This window comes from Plectropomus leopardus, chromosome 24 (genome assembly GCF_026936395.1).
Source record: "Plectropomus leopardus strain MGB_pleo_1.0 chromosome 24, ASM2693639v1, whole genome shotgun sequence".
Lineage (NCBI taxonomy): Eukaryota > Metazoa > Chordata > Actinopteri > Perciformes > Serranidae > Plectropomus > Plectropomus leopardus.
In genome coordinates, this window is record NC_142199.1 from 16,063,825 (window position 1) to 16,084,424 (window position 20,600).

General features: G+C 40.7%; 1 protein-coding gene across 3 annotated transcripts in view; it reads left to right on the forward strand.

Moving 5' to 3' along the window:
- Positions 1-429: 429 nt before the first annotated feature.
- The window catches only part of LOC121962975 (uncharacterized), a 45,672-nt gene continuing 25,501 nt past the window's right edge, over positions 430-20,600 (forward strand). Inside the window, exons 1-11 of one of the 3 annotated variants that reach the window (XM_088074504.1) lie at positions 430-567; positions 2,052-2,137; positions 8,947-9,104; positions 10,339-10,913; positions 12,846-12,866; positions 12,968-13,030; positions 18,186-18,239; positions 18,423-18,467; positions 18,637-18,663; positions 19,079-19,123; positions 19,427-19,471. In XM_088074504.1, coding sequence (XP_087930630.1) covers positions 2,127-2,137; positions 8,947-9,104; positions 10,339-10,913; positions 12,846-12,866; positions 12,968-13,030; positions 18,186-18,239; positions 18,423-18,467; positions 18,637-18,663; positions 19,079-19,123; positions 19,427-19,471 — 1,044 coding nt within the window. In that variant the 5' untranslated portion in view covers positions 430-567; positions 2,052-2,126. Of the gene's footprint in view, positions 568-2,025; positions 2,138-8,460; positions 8,807-8,946; positions 9,105-10,338; positions 10,914-12,845; positions 12,867-12,967; positions 13,031-18,185; positions 18,240-18,422; positions 18,468-18,636; positions 18,664-19,078; positions 19,124-19,426; positions 19,472-20,600 lie in introns of those variants that run through there. The other 2 variants (XM_088074506.1, XM_088074505.1) reach the window with 2 other exon arrangements.

Below are 20,600 nucleotides of genomic sequence, written 5' to 3' on the forward strand. Positions count from 1 at the left end.
AATCCCATCTTATCCCATTATCTGTGCCATTCTGCAAGGCAGCTCCTCTCTGTGATGCTGCAGAGGGCCACATCACACTCCTGACACTTCAGAGAGGGCCCTGATTCTCCTGCCTGCTCTGCCTGCAGTGAACACAGAGTTTACATCCATACGAGGCCCTGCTGCTTGTTACACTGCCTCCTGATTTACCCTTGTCTCATTATTATTATTATTATTATTATTATTATTATTATTATTATTGTTATTATTATTATTATAGGGGCTAACAGAGTTTATTCTAATGCATGAGGCGCTACCAATAACACAGAGCGATAGACGCAGCAGGATTAGACCAATCACAGTGCAGTTTGCTCCGGATGACGTATGGCATACGTAAGCGGATACGAAGCGTTGACTCGTCTTCCGGTTGGTGGACACGACCGACCATACCTCTGACCTTTCCGTGGAACCATGGGAAACCAATATGACGTTCAGCATGGACGCTAAAGTTTTTGTATCATCGAAATATGGATAAAATATCGGCGAAAGACATCCAATGCCGGATCTGTCATTATGGATTTATTGAAGGTCCCGTAAAAATTCTTATGTGAATCGATTTTTCTAATAAGTATTTGATATATTTGATTTTATAAAGCTTAAGTCTTCCAGTTGTCTCGGCTCAGTTTAAAGCATATTGTAAAATCTGTGTGTGTCTGTATCTGTGTAAGTATGACAAGCCCCTTTAATATTTAACAGCGCTGATAACAGCTTTGGTAGCAATTCTAATTAAATATATGCAGTTAATTTCTCACCAGTTAATTAATTTCTTAATTGTGGAAAGTTTTCATTCCAGATATCCGTAACTTAATTTCAGTAAGTTGAATTTTACCATTTAAGTCTATTCAAACTCAATTACAAATAACTACAATTACTTTTTGACACGTTATAGTTCCAGGACAGCATATCCATGATGTCATTTTGACTAGTGGCAATTCTAATTAAAGACAACTACAGTGTAATTCCTCACTTGTTAAAATGTTAATTATTGATATCAAAATTAGGTTTTCCTTCTAGATATCTGTAATTTCAATAAGTCAAGTTTTGCCATTGATTTCTATTCAAACTCAATGACAGATATCTGCAATTCGAGTTTGACTTGTTATATTTCCAAGACAACACGGCTGTCATGTCATTTTGACAAGTCGCAATTTCAATTAAAGATATCTACAAGTTATTTCTCAATCGCAAAATATTAATTTTTGATATTAACCATTAACTTCCTGCGAGTGTGAGATATCTGTATCTGTAGTGTTAGATATCTGTAACTGAATTAGAGCTAGTCAAGTTTTATCACTGACTTCTATTAAAAAACTCAATTACAGTTATATCCAGTATAATTCAATTTTCATATGTTATAATTCAAGTAGACATATCCATGTTTTCCAAACAAACCTACTGATAGTTTGCATGTTATTGAAACGGACTGAACAGGGCTTGGCATTGCTCCTCCTACCCACATGTGACTATGTGCGTATCTGCAGGCGTAAATGCATCTCTACTAGTCTGTATTTGTCTGTGAAAACACAGCACATATTTGAATTAAGCATACTGTGCATGCCCCACAGTAAAGACTGATGACTGACAGCTGAGAATACTTTGTGTTGCCAGGCTCTGTGTTGTTGCAGGTATGTGCAGGAGAACGCTCTGAATGTCACTTAAAGTCAAATATCTGTTTTAAAATTTCTTGTGAGAAAAGTTTGGCAGATAGTCAAGGGAGCAGCGCTGAGATCACTCTGCAATCATTCCCCAAAAGGTTTTCCATGTAGTACTCCTCTGTGTTTGGAAAGATTGCGATTGTGTTGCAGTTACTGTAGCCACAGCGATCAGGTTGAATGAGTTCACAACAGTGAGATTCAAGAATGGACACGTTCCTGAGCGTGATCCAAACGCAGCAGAGGTTACCATTTTTACACAGCTAGAAAAGTCACTTTACGGAGTCATCTGTGAACAATAGCTTTTATTCAAATCCTTGCGAATGTTCCCAAATCACACCTGCGTATTGTCTCTGTCAGATGCTGAAAAGCCCCCATTCATCAGCCTCAGAAGAGTTTGACAGCAGGTGACCTTTGACCTCCCAGACATGTTCCATGCAGAAAAGGTGAGCAAACACTTTTCTACTTTTCAAGATTTTTTTTTTTTTTGATGGAAGACCTTGAAGGTGATGATAATGTTAGATTGAAACAGTTGGGATTCTGCAGCTCTGCAGAGGTTTTGCCGTAAATGCTTTTGTTTTATTGAACTGATCTTTTAAGCCTTGCTAGCAGCATGGCTGCAGGCGGTGTAGCAGTGTCAGCATGTCAGTGTCAGACTCGCTCTTTAGTCCAGACAGAAATCTCTCAGCATCTGTTGGATGGATTGACATGAAATTTTTGTTCAGACACTAACAGTCCCTCGTGGATGAATCCTTATGAATTTGGTGATCTTTTGCTGTTGTAGCGCCACGATGAAACCGAGAGTTTTTGGTGAAATATCTCTGCAACAAAAATCTGCTGTTCACATTTATGTTCCCCTGAGGATAAATTGTAATAATTTTGGTGTTTGCTGCAGACGTAGTTACTCAGTGCCCTTGTCTCCTCTGATCGCTGTAACCCAGCAAGCGCGCATCATCCAGTCGTCTTGGAATCTTAAAAAATAATTCATTGGCTTGTTTTTTTTTTGACATATGTTTATTATTTTTTTTATTTTTCAGGGCAAAACAGCACACATAACATTCAACAGAAAATACAGGAAAAAAAGCAACTCGGCTCAGCTCACAGACATTTATAAAGGAAAGAGACTCAGGCATTACACGCTAAAACTTAAAGAAAGAAAAACAAAACCTGTTAATCCCCTACTGCATAAACCCTCTAATAAGCACAGTGGACATATCCAGTCCAACATAGGACACAAAAGACTCCCATGTTCAGTGGAACACATCGTCTTTTGAATGCAGGATACGTGTCAAGTAATCCAAACAAATACTCACGTATGACCTCATGCCACTGTGTTTTAGTGGGAGCTTTGTCTGTAATCGAGTTCAAAAGTATGCACTTTGTTGCACAGAATCTTAGTATGCATTGGCTTGTTGTTGAAACAGTACAAGGCCACCAGAGTGACGTTTGCAGCTTGGTTGTGCCACAGTTTAATTCAGTTTTCAATGGGAGTGGTGGATTTTGAAAATGATAGCGGTTGACAACTGGAAGAAAGTCTCTACTTTATTTTTTTTACCTCTGCTATCTAAACACAGAGCATAAAAGCGCCTCTCTCCACTGCATTTCTTTAGCCGTATACTCTGCTTCAAGTAAATATTGCTAAATATGGGAGTCCTCATCCATAATGTTCTCTGCACTCACATTTGCAAAGTCATTTTTGATGTTAGAAACGTTGTTAGTTTGCAGCACAAGGGGAGAGAAGAAAAAGTGTTTGGTTTTTGAGCAGCATATAGAGCACGCTCCCTAAGCAATATACACTAATCCTGTAGTTCTTCCTGCATCCAGCGACATCATTGTCACATCAGTAGCAGTGGGCGGCCGACTTCACTTCACAGGATCTGTTCCTCCGAGTTAATACATGTTGATGTATCGAACCTTTTTCATGCTTTTTTTCATTATGTGTTTCTGTGACACTCTATTGCAGTACATGGACGTTTGATAGCAAGTGCTGCCTGCCCCACTAACCCTCTCCTCAGAGCGTTACACGGCATCATGTATACATTTACATTAATAAATATAAAGTATTCATTCAGTGTCCCACTGTGTCGGCATGCTATGTGAGCTCAGTGCAACGTTAAAGAATCGTCACTGACCAATGATCTGTCGTTCTTTGAGGGGTGAGTAGCAGCCATCCCACTGACCGCCACAGCCGCGTCTGATTTTTCTCAGATCACATTTCATGTTTTATGTGTTGTTCGAATGCTCTGAGCAATATAATACAACACATCACCTCGGTAGAGTCCCCCTTTTTCCCAAATTCTAAATTAAAGCTGATAAACACACTGAAGTGAAGGAGCACATGAATGCACCATCAGCCTCGACTGGCTCGCCCGCCTGTTCAGTCAGCGCCATTGCTGCACTATTTTATGACCCATTATGGATTCATGAGCACATGAATGTTAATCAAGCTGAGCCAGTGTGTACTGGACAGGAAAAAGATTTGTGTGTTCATTTTCAGAACATGTCAAATGATGGCGCTGGATGCAGGAAGGATAAGAGGTTTTGCAGCTGCAAGCTTTTGTTTTCTGGGGCAATATAGCGCAAACTGAGGGATTCGTTGCTTTAATAGACCACATTTAACATAAGCACTGATTGAACATCCGCATAAAGGCTCGCAAATTCGTTTAACCACTTCACTGAGACAACAGCTGTCAGTCAAAAACACGCATGTAGCTCATGTATGCTTTTAATCTGTGATTGACAACTTATACAACTCGAACTGAACGTTTGCTGCACAGCAGCCCGTAACGCATTCCTGTTTTAGGCCACAACGGTTACACAATGAGGAGTTTTTTCAGTTTTACCTGGTGGTGTAGCTGTCAGCTCCACTTTGCATAAGATTGGTATGAAAACTTGTTGGGACATACATATTTCTTTCGTTACTCTCAGTACTCTTCCATATGGTTCGCCACTCACCCGCTAACAATCAGCGGGCCGCTCTCCTCGCTGCGGTAACTATATGTTGAGTGAACATGCATTATCTTGTAAAAACAGTGGTTAAACCAAATGTCACAGGAAAGATACCTGCAGGGGAAGAGAGTATCAAAGAGCTAAGTGGTGGCTTCCGCAGTGTCATAAAAGAAACTCTGGCTTTGTTTTTCCTCCTCCTCTTTTTACACCACACACACCTTTTCTGAGGAAACTATTTGCTCTTTCAAATTAAACTGTGTGGCACTGAATTTAAAAGAAAAAAAAAAGCCACGTCCTGCTTTTTATTGATGCCCTTTATTGGTGCGTGCATCTGCTCAGAGCGTCACTGCGCTCATTTCGAATAAAAGACCTTCTTTATTCCTCTGTTGGCGTGCGTTGTTGAATGAATGTCGCCTAATTGCTTGGTTTAGAGACACTGTGGGGTCTGCTTTTAGAAAGCACACTTTAAATGCAGCATAGTGAACATGTGGGCTCATTATTTCTGAATCCCCGCTGTGAACGAAATCAAGAAAGTGAGAAGTTAACTATGAAACCAAATGCTTTTTTAAAAGATTGTCATAACAGGCACGAGGATGTGCAGCTGCCCTATTTCGGCATACCATAACTTCACAGTCTGTGGCTTTCCATTTGTATACAGCATCTCAGATTGAAATTCAGTGCTATGCCGTGTCCTAGTTTTGCCGTATATTGCAGCAAAACAAGTGTGGAAGCTGTAAAAGTTTCATTCGTTTATGTGAAATAGCCAAAGCAGAGCGTTTTTAGACCTCGAAGGTCAGACAGCTTCTTCCTATTTCTCACTGCAAACCAGCTCCAAGCAGACACAATATTAAAACGACAGAAATAATTCCCATAAACCCTCGCTTTGCTTCATCAGCTCTCCACACGCAGCAAAAGGAGCAGATTTAAGGAGGTCCATCTTTCAGCGGGAACATTCTTGAGCGACAGCTCACCTTTCCTTGCTTTCAGTAATACAGTAGGCAATAAAAACACACGTCAACGTCATCCCTATTGCAGAGTTATGTGATTCCAGTTCCAGCTTTTATGGCTGCAGACAGTCTCATGGGATGTTAAGACTCCTCTGATCCAGGACTACATAGGAATTATAATAAGATTAAGGAGTTATGAGACTTTTCTTTGGTGCTGAAAAGGACACGCACCAGGTTTCAATAAAAAACTGATTCTGAGGAGGAAGTGCGCCGGCTATAACCTTTCACATCCAGCTTTGAAGACACCTCTGCCAGAAAAGAAACTTCGTCTTGTGTTAACCGAGAAAATCTGACTTTTAAGGAGTATAGAAGAGATGTATAGTGGGTAGATCTCGGGCCACAGAATGAGCAAACTGTGGAAGAATACCGTTTACTGCTGTGAAATCTGACTGTAGACAAAAAGACAAACATCTATCCTGTCATAAAAGAATGAAATACGCATTCAGCCATAAAAGCTGCAGTGGCTTCATACAAATGTTCTTCTTTCCGACTCCTGGAAATGTGTGTTTACAGTAAATCATGCCAAGTGAAAGACTTAACAAATCACCACTCTGGGTGTTGTCACAGATGAATCATGGTACGTTGCCTTTGCAAGGTGTGTTGCCTTAAGGCGTAAATCACCTATCCAAAGTTTTCCAGCTTTTCCAGGCCTCTGGGCACACAATTAAAGAAAACATACATATTATATACTTTAAAGCAGCCATAGAAAGTAGTTTTGCAACAACAATTGATTACATGATTGTGTGTAATGTGAAAGGGGTCACTGGAAGTGCAGCCCAGTCGACAGAGGAAATGTTCTCATTGTAGGTTTAGTCAAACCGTGAGTATTTTAAATCTGTATGTTTCACACAAATGTATCAAAGGAGCTGACTTTGTCATTGGAAGCTTGAGACGATGGTGGAGGTCGTGACACCGAGGAGAGATGCGTGCCAAGCTGCAAACCACTGTTAAGCCTAACAAAACTGATTTATTTTTGCGGTTTTTAGCGAGTCATTGCGATGTTCCAGTGGCTTTTTAGTTACCAATTTGGGTGTTTTTAACATCCCCTCATTGTTTTTCTATTGAAGATAGTGCCACTAAATTCAGTTCTTTTTTTAGTGGGACATCAGTGGCTTCTCCAGCCATGATTGTAAAACCAAAATCATGTTTTTTGAGCCAAAAATAAAGCCAGGGTTCTCAGGATCATGGAAACCTGGAAAAATCATGGAATGCCATAATCACATTCCAGGCTTGGAAAAGACATGGAATTAGTAAAACTCATTGAAAGTTTTGAAAAAGTCATGGAATTTTGTTATGATTGTACATATAATCTTCCATGGATAACCTTCCATGTCACGTAACATAACGGCAAATGTCTTTTCCCGCCGTAACGTCGTTCAAATATGTGTTGATGTGCTTTTCTTAAATTTCTCCCTGCGTTTCGTCCCCCCCTTCGTGTGTGTGAGATTGCTGAAATTATCTTTTGAAATGTTGTCCAGCAGAATGTGTGGGAATCCTGCAAATCTTTTGTCATAAGTGATTTTTGTGTCTAAATCTAACCATAAACATGATGTAAAATGTCAACATATCTGCATAATAACATTAAAACGTATTTGGAACATTGCAGGAACGTGAAATGCCAACTTTTTTCGCCGATTAGGTTGTGAAGTGATGAACCCACAGAGAACTATCACAGTTCCCCTCAGCTTGGCAGCTTTATAGCTTTTTTTGTATCTCATTGTTTTGGTTTTACAGCTCGCAACTTTACTGTTTGCCTCACTGATCTCATAGCACCATTTTTTGTTGCCGACAGCAAAAAAGCCGTAAATATTCGCTCTACACTGGCAGACTGACACAGTTAGCAACTAGCTCGTAAGCACATTGAACATTTAGAAGATGAAGAGTCAGATATTTGGTGGAGACCAGTCAGAGATAACAGGAGTCCAGATGAATGCTTATGTTGCTGTCTGCCAGATGTGGAAATACCACCTTTTTGTCAAGTTCACCGTAATATTGTGTATTCGCGGCATGTTACTGCTGCTCCCAAGTGGAGGATTTGTGGGTCAGAATATCTAGATTTGATAAGCTTTGTGCAGCAAATGGGTTAAGCTAAATTTAAAATGAGTAAAATTAGTTAACGGCCGACGACCACACGGAAGACAGTAGGGTTTTAGTGTGGAGCCTAATGTGTGTGAACACCAAGACAGAAGACAGTGGTGAGTTTAAATAGTGTATTTTAATACATTTTTTTCCCCAAAAGATAAACTAAACATATAGGTATGCACTGGGACAAACTGAATCTTTTCTAGCTCGCTTAATAGCATCATTATATTGTTACTGGATCACAAACGTTGGTATGTGAGTGTATTGAGTTAAGCAATGATGTGTTTTATTGCTTATGAATTCAACTTTTACTTCGTAAGAGAGAGTAAGAACATTGTTTTGTTTCCTTTTCAAAACTAACACAATCTTTTTTTTTTTTTCAGTTATCCAGATTTTGTTTAAATATTAAAATCAGCCTGAACGAGAACATGTGCAATGTTTCAAACTCTCCAGAAATATTACCAAGAATCTGACCTTGATGTCCTTGTGGTAGCTACCCGACAGCACAATGGCAAAAAAACTGATGAAGTCCTGTTTTTGATTTTAAGCAGCTGTCTTGGACAAATTGCTGTTATTCCCAGGGGATTTCCTTTCTTCTGTCCCTGTTTTAAACAGCACTGCTAACAAAGTAAAAATGACACTATAAAAAAGGAGGCTGGGGGGGGGGGGGCAGTCATTGCTCCGTCATGTCGAGGGATTTCTGGAGTGTATGCTTCCCCCAGGCACCCCTCCCACACTCTCCCCTAAATGGGAGTGAGTGAGTTTTAAAAAGGGCTGGACTTCCCTTAATTTACTGCAAGCTCAGAATGGCTTGAGTCTCATGAGAGCGAGTACAGTATAAACTTTTGGCAAACACTGCTGCTGCTGCTGGTGTCAACATAAGGTGCCCACTTGACCCACAGTTTCAGCGGCTCCAGCCCTGGAAGAGGACACTCAGCTTGATGCACAGGACATGGAGCCAAACTGACTGTGAATGAAGACTCTCTTCTTTGACCTTTTTGCACTTTTTCTGAATTTCCTCACCGCTGGGACTGCTTTGTAGAGCTGAACACATTGGAGACCTAAGTCAGCAGCATTGTGAGTTATGCATGCTTTATACCTGCATGCTTGTTAAAGCTTGTTCTCAGAGTGTGTGCAGGTTTTTTTTTGAAGCTATTAAAATGTGAGGACGTGTCTGGGTCCTTTTTATCCATCTGTGTTTTCTCTTTGACTCTTAGGGAAGTCATGGTCCCCTCGCTGCACTGGCTCCTGCTACTGTGGGGACTCCAAGGTCTTTGGGCACAGGACTATGAAGAAGACTATGAGGAAGAGGTGGTGATACCCAAGAAGAAGAGCAAACAAATCCCGACCAATTCCATATCACAAAATGGCAAAGGTAAGTCTAAAGAAGTCTTTATTTTATGTTTTTCTACGGGCTGTTTTATTGGCTCTTTTCCCACTGATGCTCTTACTTGGAAAAGTGGTGTGGAATTTGTGCAGGCGGGACATCTGTCACTTTTTCATCACCGGGTAAAAAAGCCTGCTGCCACAGGTATAAAAAAAAAAAAAAAAGAACATGATACTCGACAAGGACATCGCTGGAGGATGCAATCCACTTGGACTGATCGTATCTCTCAGGCTCCTCAGAGCCATCCATCTCCTGTGTGACCGTTCAGTGCTCTGTTACCCAAATGTTTTATTCGCTCAGAATCCCGTCTCCCCGGGCGCATTCTCTCTGTGACATATTTCCGTGAAGATTAATGTGATTTATCCCCAGCCTATATTAGATCTGTGACCTCCTTCCATTGCTGAAGGTTGGTGCAGCAAGTTGAGTTACTTTTATTTCCTCCTCAAAATTATATGTCACATTCATGAACTTATCACACTTTTCCTGAAGAGGAATCAGCCTATAGAGGCTAAACAGTCAATATATCACCTTTACCCCCTCTGAAGGCTCCGCAGATAAAGATTTCTCCCTGACTCATAAAATCCATTTGGCTGTAATCACTTGGATCTTTATATTCGGCTGGATATGAAAGTTATAACCAATATCTTAATAAAAAGGTCTAGAGAAGCAACCTGGCAACAGAAAATACAGGGAAAATACTTTCACAGTCACAGGTTTGTGTGAAGCCAAAACAGCTGCCGTTTAATGATGAAATGCCAAAATGTGCACACTCCTTTTAAAAGCCTGGTTCAAGGCTAGCTGTCTCCCCCTGTTTCCAGTCTTTATGCTAAGCTAAGCTAACCGGCAGCTGGCTCTAGCTTCATATAGCTTGCAGATATGAGAGTGGGTTCAGTTTTTCTCACCAAACTCTCAGCAAGACATCAAAGGTCAGGTCTAATTTTACCTCGCACAGCATGGGAGTAGTTGGTCCACCACTGCATCCATCGGTTGGTTTTCTTTGTGTCATTGTGTTACTTTGCAATACTAAACTCACGTGGCGTCCAAATTGGTACATTGCTTTGCTTCTGTGGCGGTGACTCATAAACACTTCAACTAAAACTTGAATGTTCAGATTTAATACATTAGGAACTCTTCTGGGAAGCAACAGAATGATGGAAAAATAGTGGACCCACTCTTTCATTCTCTATCTCATTGTTAATATTGGCTATCCTCCTCGTTTCAGCCCTCATCGATGAAGACTGCGGTTTGGAGTTAGCCTTCCTGATCGACAGCTCAGAGAGCGCCAAGGACAACCATGCCCAGGAGAAGCGCTTTGCTTCAGACGTGATGAACCGGCTTCAGAACCTGCGGCTGCAGACCGGCCGCGGTCTCAGCACCCGTGCAGCCCTCCTCCAGTACAGCAGCCACGTCATCATCGAGCAGACCTTCAAACAGTGGAGGGGCATAGACGACTTCAAGGCCCGGATCGCTCCCATCGTGTACATCGGCCACGGCACCTACACCACCTATGCCATCACCAACCTGACGCGTATCTACCTGGAGGAGTCGGATCTCAGAAGCATCAAGGTGGCCGTTCTGCTCTTCGACGGCATCTCGCACCCCAGGAACCCGGACATATTTTCAGCCGTGGCTGACGCCAAGAACCAGGGCGTCCGCTTCTTCACCATAGGCATCACACCTGAAGCCAATGAGCCCGCCAATATGGCTCAGCTGCGACTGATCGCCAGCTCCCCGGCCTCGCGCTACCTTCACAACCTGCAGGACAGAGGCATTGTGGATAAATTCATCAAGGAGATTGTGAGTAAAAAAATCTTTGTTTTCAGATTTGATGTAGAATTGTAGTTGGTGAAACTGATACTCAATTTCTAATCAGTCAGCTTTTTAGTTTGTGATGTTTTTCGTGACTGTTTACTTTATGAAGAAAGAAAACACATTCTTCCTCTGTCAAATCAAAAACCACGACTCTAAGCAACAAAATGCGCCTTCGAAAAGTTTTGAAATTTTGTCCATGAACGCATGTGGCTGTATCATCGACATTACTGAGTCCATTAGCTGAGACGATGACTCCTCTCTACTTTCAGTTAAACTTTATTTCAGCCTTTACTTTTACGCCCACGCAGCCTTTTCGTTTAACAGAAGCTGTGTAGTCTCTCTTGCATCGTGACAAATCCGTCCCTGTTAATGAAAGTTTTATTGAACTGACATTTCAGATTTTTTGCAGAAATCTAAAAATCACTTGCAAGATTGTGTAAATTTCTCAAAGTCGGCGTTCTAATCACTTTGCATCAACCATTATCGCATATAATCACTTTGCTTCTAAATTTGGTTGGCACTTCTAATTTTCAAAATTGCATATATATTTTATTAGTGTTTATTCCCAGTAACAGCAGGTGGAAGCTTCAAAAAGCCATAATGCAGAGCGACCTTTGCCAAATGAATCAAATGTTAGTGTCTCCATGAACCCAATAAGCACTTCCTCAGTTTTAAACACCACCCACTGCTTTATATCTTGTCTTATTGCATTCCTGACATACACCTGCTCCCTGCTGCCATAGTAACAGGTCTGCTGTCATCACACAGAGATTATATTATTCCTGACATTCACTCTAAAATCAGCACTTGGTTGAAAAAATATAAAGCGTTAAAAGTCTTCTTTTGCCTTGCATGTGTTTGGAGGAAACTGAGAAAAATGTCTTCATTTCCATTTGTTTGTCTTGACTTGTGTGGTTGGGGTTACTGCTTTCATAAAGCGACTTCCACAAAGATAATGAGAACATGTGCTGCACAGCAACATCCTGCACCACCAGGCTGTTAGCTGGAACATGTGCTCCGCATTAAAACTCTTTGTGGGAAAAATCGGGGGACAGTAATAGAGCAGGAGCCCTGCAAGAACGTGCATGCACGCTACATCATTCAACCAGCTCCTCCAACACCACTTCAAACTCAGGCTCACTGTTGACACAGGTGGTACACATCCAAATACGATAAGGGAGAACTTCATAGCAAACTGCGGCTCTGAGGCTGCGACAGCATTGAACCTGACAGCCTGCACTTCTGCTGGCGTGCGAGAGAAGCTGCTCCACAACCACACTTTCATCTCGCTGCCCTGCTCAGGCAGCATCTGTATGTCATAAGCATGTGCCTCCGTCTCAGCTGAGAAACTGTCTTTAATCTTTAGTGTCAGCATTGGACTGCACCGCTCCGTCCTCGAAGACTGTCTGTGTTTTTCTCAGACTCCCCTCCCGACTGCGGAATCATCCCCTGGATGCTGAGCGAGGCTATTTTACTGATCAATGCATGTGGTTTGTGTTTAGTCTCGGCAGAATTTCGACCACTCTCCTTTGTGTCGAGAATGTGGTTAGCTTTGAAGAGAAACACAAGCCGTGGGGTGAAAAACGGGGCTCTGGCAAGAAGTGTGTGTTACGAGAGGAAATGCAGGATGTGAGTCCGCTGGCAGAGTCAGGTGGAGGAGGGGTTGAAGGCCATTTGACAGACTGAACTCAGGCCAGCTGTGAGCAACTTTAATTGGGTGTTTGAGTAGCAGGTGTTTTTGGCTGCAGTCTAATCCTACAGCATAAGTTTGAGACTAGAATTCGAAGTTTACCTCCGATTTAGATTAGAAAAGTTTTCTCAGATCTCTCTCTGCGATTGTGCGCTGCTGAGGGAGAAATGAACCATATGCAGCAAGTCTGACAACATCTTGACATTCTTGTGTTTTTTGTTTCGCAGACGGCGCTGGCAGATGAAGGGGTAAGTCTCTACTGTGGTCTTTCTGGACATTTGTTGATTTGCGTCCCCGAATGGCCCGTCTGACATTGTGTCTAACCCATTGTGTCATTGTGTCTCTGAAGTGTCCTCTGGCTCAGAGCAAGTGTGCGTGTGACAAGGGTGAGCGGGGACCCAGCGGCCCTCCTGTAAGTATTCCTCCTACCAGCAGTGATTTTTTTTTATCGCTTATTATCTTAATAATGAGATTTCATGTTTTTTTGTTCTTTTTTTGTTTTTATTGGAATCAAAATTGGCGCACATCACACAGCACAGCATACCATCATTTTCTTTTTCTAACACCAAAGTCTGGACGGACAAAAAATAAAATAAATATAATCTAATGTATTAGAAGTATATGTTGCAATATCACACACTAATAGTATGTTTTCCCGAAGGGAGAAACAATCAAATAAAAAAGAAAGAAAAACCAAACAGGAAAGACGGTCTCGCTGCACACATGTGCTCCCTAAAGAAAAGAAACAATAGAATCACAAAGTATAAAGAGAGATTTTATTTTCTATTATTGGTCTCTATGAACAGATATCTGCATATTTATACAGGATCTGTAGGCAAGGGGATCATATTTTGGTATGTTTGTAGTCGTCTTGTTAGTTCAAGTAGTATCGACCAATCATGTTTGAGCAATCATGGACCAAAATGCAGTCTCAGAACCCATCAGCTATCACTTTAGGAAGATTTAATTCTCATTATTTTCAATATTAATTTATTTATAGAAGTGAGCCCAGCGTGAGCAAAGACGCTTTTCATTTAGCAAACTTTGAGCGCTCTCTCCTCCCATGACCTGGATATATTCCCCCTGTGCCATGATGGAGGATCTTAAATCCCTTAAACGAACTGTGAGGAAACGAGGAGGGAGGAGGCTTCTGGAGGAGCTTAGAGTGAAGAAACACAGATGCATTCTTTGTGTCTTTCCCTTGCATCTCTTTCGGACATCCTCGCTGGGTGGAGCACAGATGCGAGTGAGGTAGGGGGGAGACATGTTAGTATAATGAAAAGCACCCAAAAATCATAAAAGGTGACTATTGTGATCACAGGCTTCTCTTTTTTTACTGTGATCTCCACAGCTGTAGTCGTCACCTCGAATCCTGGTCTGAATCATAAAGCTTAGCAGATGGAGGTTCCTAAAGTGAAATTTAATCAAATCGGGGTCCATGACTTAATGTGGATCGATTTAGGGATCCTTTAAGAACTCCTGTTATGGTGATTATCTGAAATGTTGTCTGGATCTGGTTCAAGTTGCTAATCGAACTGTAGACAATGAGCGTCGCACAGAAAGGGAAGTCTTGGCCCGCATATCTGCTGAGTACACTGGAACCGGTATGTTGGCAGCGGCCCCCAGAGGCTTATCATCTTCAGACCATTAGACCGGAGGTCACGAGACTGTTTCTCTGTACACTTTTTAATTAATTTGCCCCATTTTTTCACAAGTGGCCTTTCTACTGCATAATGCCATTTAATCAGTCAGTGTTGCCTTTCATTTCCTTGCCTCTAAAGCTGTCAAGCCCAACAAGAGCAACCAAATTTAGCCACTTAGCATCTGTTAGCAGCAATCAAATGTAAACAGTGTCAAAATTCTGAATCAATTGTTTGCTGCTGCTGTAAAAAAGGAATTACACAGACAGAAACTAACAAGATCTCAGGCAGGCAGTCTTTCTTTTTGGTTGCACTACTCAGAAGGTGCTAAAACGGCTAACACCACCTCCCCTTTGATGCTTGCTAATCCAAGCTTATAACCAAGCCTAGCATGTTAGCAGGCTAGCTTAGTGACTTTAGCAGCATTGGTAAGCTAAATGAAACTCTTTTATTATAAAAAATAAAAATAATGAAATTATTTATTTATATAACAATAAGTTGAGTTTATTTCACGAATTCATTTATGTATTTTAGACAATTTATTTGTATTTTCATAATGCTGTCATTTCATTTATCCAACATTGAACTCCCTGGGGTTCAAGCTTGACCCTCCTCTGTTTCGCACATACAGTAAGATTATGTTTCAGTTTTTTTAAACCACATACATTCTTCTGCTGCCTCTAAATGGCTCCCAAACTGGCTCCTCATGAAGCGCCGTAGAGGATAACGTAGCTGACAAAGGCACCCTTGATGCTAACAGGCTGCATAATTGCAGATTTTGAGGGGGTTTAGTAAATCGTGCGGTTTGGAGGAGCTCTGTTTCCCTGCAGCAGTGAGAGTAAAGCAAATACCTCACATTCCTCGTGCAGTTTATTGAGAACAGGCTGAAACACATATTTACATGGGAAATCAGAAGAATCACGTCTGCCGAAAGATCCCAGTCACTGGGGATTGTCTGAGGACACATGCTCGGCGGATAAGATGTTACACGCATGACTTTCTTCGCCTGCCAAAGCCGTGTCGTGATGTGAGCACGCCTTTTATTACGCAAAGAAGGTCAGCCACAATTAGACGTAGTGGTTTTGCTTTGATGTATTTTCACAGGATGAGAACAGAGTAATTACCCCCTTAAACCTAATGCTCCGAACAAAAGCTGTTTCACATCACGGGCAACAGGCGCACGCTGGCGGAAGCAGAGTGTGCAGACAGACGCACAGACGCGGAAATGCTTGAAAGATAAGAACATGCATAGTCCTCTACACACATGCATGAAGAGCGAGAGAAGAGCCAGACAGTTGTTTGGGTTCGTCCGCTCACACACATGCAGACAACTTGAAGCCCCTCTGACTCATGCTGCACTTCAAACATGCTGCTTCCATGAGGCCTGTAGAAGTCAATGAAAGGAGCTCTTATACTGCCTATCCCAGAACAAAAGGCAGCTAATAAGACTTTTTTTTTTTTATTGGCCGTCATTACATGAAAGTAAACCATGGATGCGCAGCTACACCACGATTTACAGCTGTTGCTAAAGTGTCCTATTGACTTTAGGATGACCAATTATTGCCAGACTGAAAGTAATAAAGACCCATTCGCTTTTTTGTTCTAGGGTTAGATCAGAAACAGAATCAGAAAAGGAGTGACTGCCAAATACATTTTCACTCACGAGGAATTTACTTTGGTTTTTGGTCCAACACTAAACATACAATAAAGTAGGGCTGTTGACGCGTGAACGTGTTAATCACTATGCGATTAACGCATACATTTTTTAAAATCATGTTAATTGCCGGTTGACATTCCCATCTTTAAGAGGCGGTACCAGGCTGAGTTTTAAAGCCAGAGTGATGAAACCGGTCTCATATGAAACTAGAAGACATAAAGGGTATAAATCCAGGGGTGCCAACTATCCCATGCTAGCGTCTCGTTATTTGGAGTATTATTCTCAGGGATAATGTTCCACAGTTAGGCTAAATTTTGGCAAAAATGGCCATTTTTCAGGGGTCCCTTGACCTCTGACCTCAAGATGGGTTCTATGGGTACCCATGAATCTCCCCTTTACAGACATGCCCACTTCATGCTAGTCCCATGCTTTTTTCTTTGTTATTGCTGTGGTTCCTAATCAAGACAGTCTGGTTAGTATTGCTTCACCTTGTATTGTTTTGTAATGCACAATAGTTGAAAACGGGATTAAAAATGTGATTAATGGTGATTAACTATAGAAATTCTGCAATTAATTGCAATTTAAAAAATGTATGGTTTGACAATCCTACAGTCAACATATTAAGAAGAAGAAAGAAAAAGATACAAAATAATATAAGTACTGAAACACTCGAGAACTTGAATATAGAAAAAAAAATTCACAATATAAATCTGTCAGAGACACATGAGTAGAGATGTATAAGTACGATAACATGATATCTAAATATGTGCAATATAGCTGTTAAGAATAAGAAAGCTGTACAGTTTTTGCAGAGATGTGCAAAAATGTTAGATGAGCGATAAATGTTAAGTCTTCATACTAGGATTTGGGTTTGCAGAAAGACTGGAAGCTAAGTAAAGCTAACCGGCTGCTGGCTGTAGCCGTAGTTGTAGATATACAAGTGCCATATCGATCCTCTCAAAAAATATAAAAAAAAATATAAAATATAAAAAAAAAATAAATAAATATTAAAAATATAATTATTTTAACATTCAGAACGAGACTGACAGGGTTAAGAAAACATGTTTTCTTTTACCTTGAGCCACACACACAGCAGATTGCATTTAATTAGTTAAAGAGGACCTGTTGTGCTCACTTTCAGGTTTATACTTGTATTTAAGGTTTCCACTAGAACGTGTTGATATGCTTTAAATGTTCAACAAACGATTAAATATCCTCATACTTTCTGTGCTGGAGCACCTGCACTCACGTTCTCTGTGAGACGCTCTGTTTTAGCACCTGTCTCTTCAAGCTCCCTCCTGAAAAAGTCTGCTCAGATTTTTCCAGGTCGTCCGTATCGCAGCGTCTCCGCACCGTCATTGCAGCTGGAGAATGATGGAGAATAGCGACACAACGATCACCTTTGAAAGCTTCGAAACACAACCACTCATGTTCCAACAGGAATATGATCCAAAATTTGAGGAATTAACATCAGAATCCATGATTACATGTTTCTTTGATGTTAGCGTGTAGCTTCATTTAGCAATGTAGGCTCCTGCAATACTGAATCTGGAGCCAGTAACCATATAGAAAAATCTGTCACACCATGATGTCATAGTGTAGCCAGAGTGGGAAAAAACAGTTGGAAACGTTGCTAGATTACCTCTACATATGTTTTCCTCATTATTTTAAAATTTGGCAGTGTTTAATATGAACATCTGACATTATAACACTATATTGAAAACACAAAACACGGAGAGGCATAATAGGTGCCCTTTAACTAACTTGCACCCCTTCATTCACCCTTTATTTTCTTTTTTAAACCTTGATATCCAATCAATCAATCGGACTTTATTTGTATAGCAAAACTGTAACAAAAATGTAAAAGCTAAAAAAAACATTAAAAGCCAAACAAAAAAGGGAGGTCTTGGGTTAAAAATATCTTAAAAATATCAACCCCCTCTGTTACCCTCAGGTCTGCAGGCAGGCTGTTCCACAATCATGGTTGGTAGTAAAAAAAAAAAAAAAGGTGCCTCTCTGTGAGTTATTGTTCTAACTTTTGGGACTTTTAAAAGGCCACTGCCAGCAGACCTGAGGTTACGAGAGGGCTCATAAGATAAGAGCAAACTGGATGGATAACTCGGACCAAAACCATTTTGAGCTTTAAAAATTAATAAAGGATCTTAAAATCAATCCTGAAACACACTGGTAGCCATTGCAGAGACTTTGAGTTTTATTGTTAGGGTCAGGGATGGTTAAGCATCGACTTAATATGTTTTTTCTCTCTTCAGGGCAAGAAGGGCCGTCCTGGAGATGATGGAAGCCCTGGCCTAAAAGGACAGAAGGTACTGCGCAATTATTTCACCATCACGTGTCTCTTTGTTGATGTTGTTGTCGTTTTTTGTGTTGATGTTTTTTTTTTTTATGAAACTGTACATTACAAATGAACCGCCAGTTTCTGAATACTGCTAGTACAAACCAGGAGAGTCGCCTTTCCTAGAAACTCTAACGTCCCTCTTTCTCTTTAGGGTGAGAGTGGGCTCAGTGGTCTTCCGGGTCGGGAAGGAGCAGAGGTGAGCTAACGGTCACAAATGAAGTTGTTAAGATTTTCAGTCAAAACTTTTGAAATTTGCTTCATTTTGCACATCAGTCATTTTCCTCTGAAAGGAAGTCTTGCTCTGCAGTCTGTGTGGCGGTGTTTCGGTCTCCTCCTGACTTAACACGACTGTTTTGTACACACAGGGGAAAGCGGGATACAAAGGAGAGAAGGTATTGTATGGATTCTGCTGTAAAGTCTCTATATGCTCCCATTGTTTGTCAAAGTATCGGGTTCCCACACTCGTGGAAAATCTGCAACAATGAGAGAGATTTAAGAGTTATGTTTTCCAGACCTGAAAGGGAGCGTACACAGAAAAAGACTTTGGAAATATCATGGCATTTTGTTCTCCTTTTTTATTCATCTGTGTTTAATGTCAAGCCTGTCTGCAAGTATCTCTAGTTACTTTTCTTTTTAAGGAATTTAATTACGTAAATCCCATGTCATTAGTTGTTGCAAAGCAGCTCCTGGCTGGGATATTAAAACCCATTATTCCAGGATAAATTGCCCCCTGTGTCATAAACTTGAAATTATGCAAAATTGCATAATGTTAAGGACTTCATTAAACTGCTTTTCCTGCTCTTACAGGGAGAGAGAGGGGAGTGCGGCACACCTGGAGTAAAGGGAGACAGAGTACGTTTCCTTTTAATGTCGTAAGAACTTCAAACCGTCATCGAGTGTAACTTTAAGTTTGGCTTTTGTCATTGCTTCAGTGATGCAACCAAGTACAAGTACAATCATTACTTTCCCATTTTTATCTCAAATGTAAGTCAAATTTGAAAGAGATGTGATGGCAATCACTGGTGTAAGTTTATTATCCATATCCTTTTAACACCATTTTTTAAATTTTATCCAATGATTAAATACTAACACAAGCCGTTTAAGGTGAAAGTGCTGTTTTATGACTAAAATTTTAAGCAACTCCTATTTTTGTAGGGTCCTGAAGGTACTGTTGGCCCAAGAGGAAATCGTGGACTTCAGGTAAAATCTACCATCTTATTTATCATAAAGAAGCCCCAGACTGACCCTTCGCTAAATCCTACACCTTCTTAATCATTGTTGCTACAACTGTCTGTCTATCTACAATAGCATGGCACATTTCACAGCGATAGAGATAGTAGATATACCTCTCGAAATTCATAGTAAAGAGCGCCCAGTAGCTCACCTGATATAAAGGGCGCCCCACTGTGGCTGTGTCCTTGCAGCAGCAGCTGTGGGTTCAATCACAACCTGCGGCCCTTTGCGGCATTTTATTTTATTTTATTTTATTCTGCGTGTTTTCAACAGCATAGCAACTGCAGTACAGTCAGCGTGGAATACCAAAATATAAAAGCAAAGCTTGCACGTTGTCCATTTTTTGTTTTTTTTTTCACCCCCCCCAACCCATATCAGAGAAACTGAAAGACAAATTATATAAAACTACAATGAAACATACACATATACATGCATGTATACATCTTAGACATACGTAAGCAAACAGTAAAATAAATCAAAATGGAAACATAGATACTCACACACACATATTCATACGAACAAATACACGTATACATCAGTCAAAGTTGTCTATAGGCTTTGAGTAACGATCAGTTAAGAACGAGTACGCAGTTTTCGTGTTTTCATGTCCAAAAAACTGCCATGTCCTATAATAGCATTGACATCTTAGTTCACATGTTTTTTCGAATGCAACAGAACATGTAACCCAAAAAATTAAAGCTGGAAGCTTATAGTGTGTTTCTTGGACTCTTGGACAGGTTATTTATAAAAGTACTAAGCTAGCTGGACAGGTGTGCTAGCATTTTAGGACTTTTATTAGTTATTATCATTAGAATTATGTCAAATGAATTGGAGTTGGGTGTTCAATATAAATATTTGACTGTTCGTTCTAATTTTTTCAATATGGAGTTTGAACAGGGTTCAGTTGGACATTTCAAATCAAATTAGCCCTCCAAGCTTGTGCATGCTAACTATGCAACCAATCTCTTCGTCCAGGCAGCTGCCTCCGCGTTTGCAGCTTCCTGTGCACACTGCATCCTGAGTGACCAAAAAAAGGGGGTCAGCTGTACTAACATTAGCCACTTAAGTTATAGAAGGATGTTTATGCTCTTGTGTT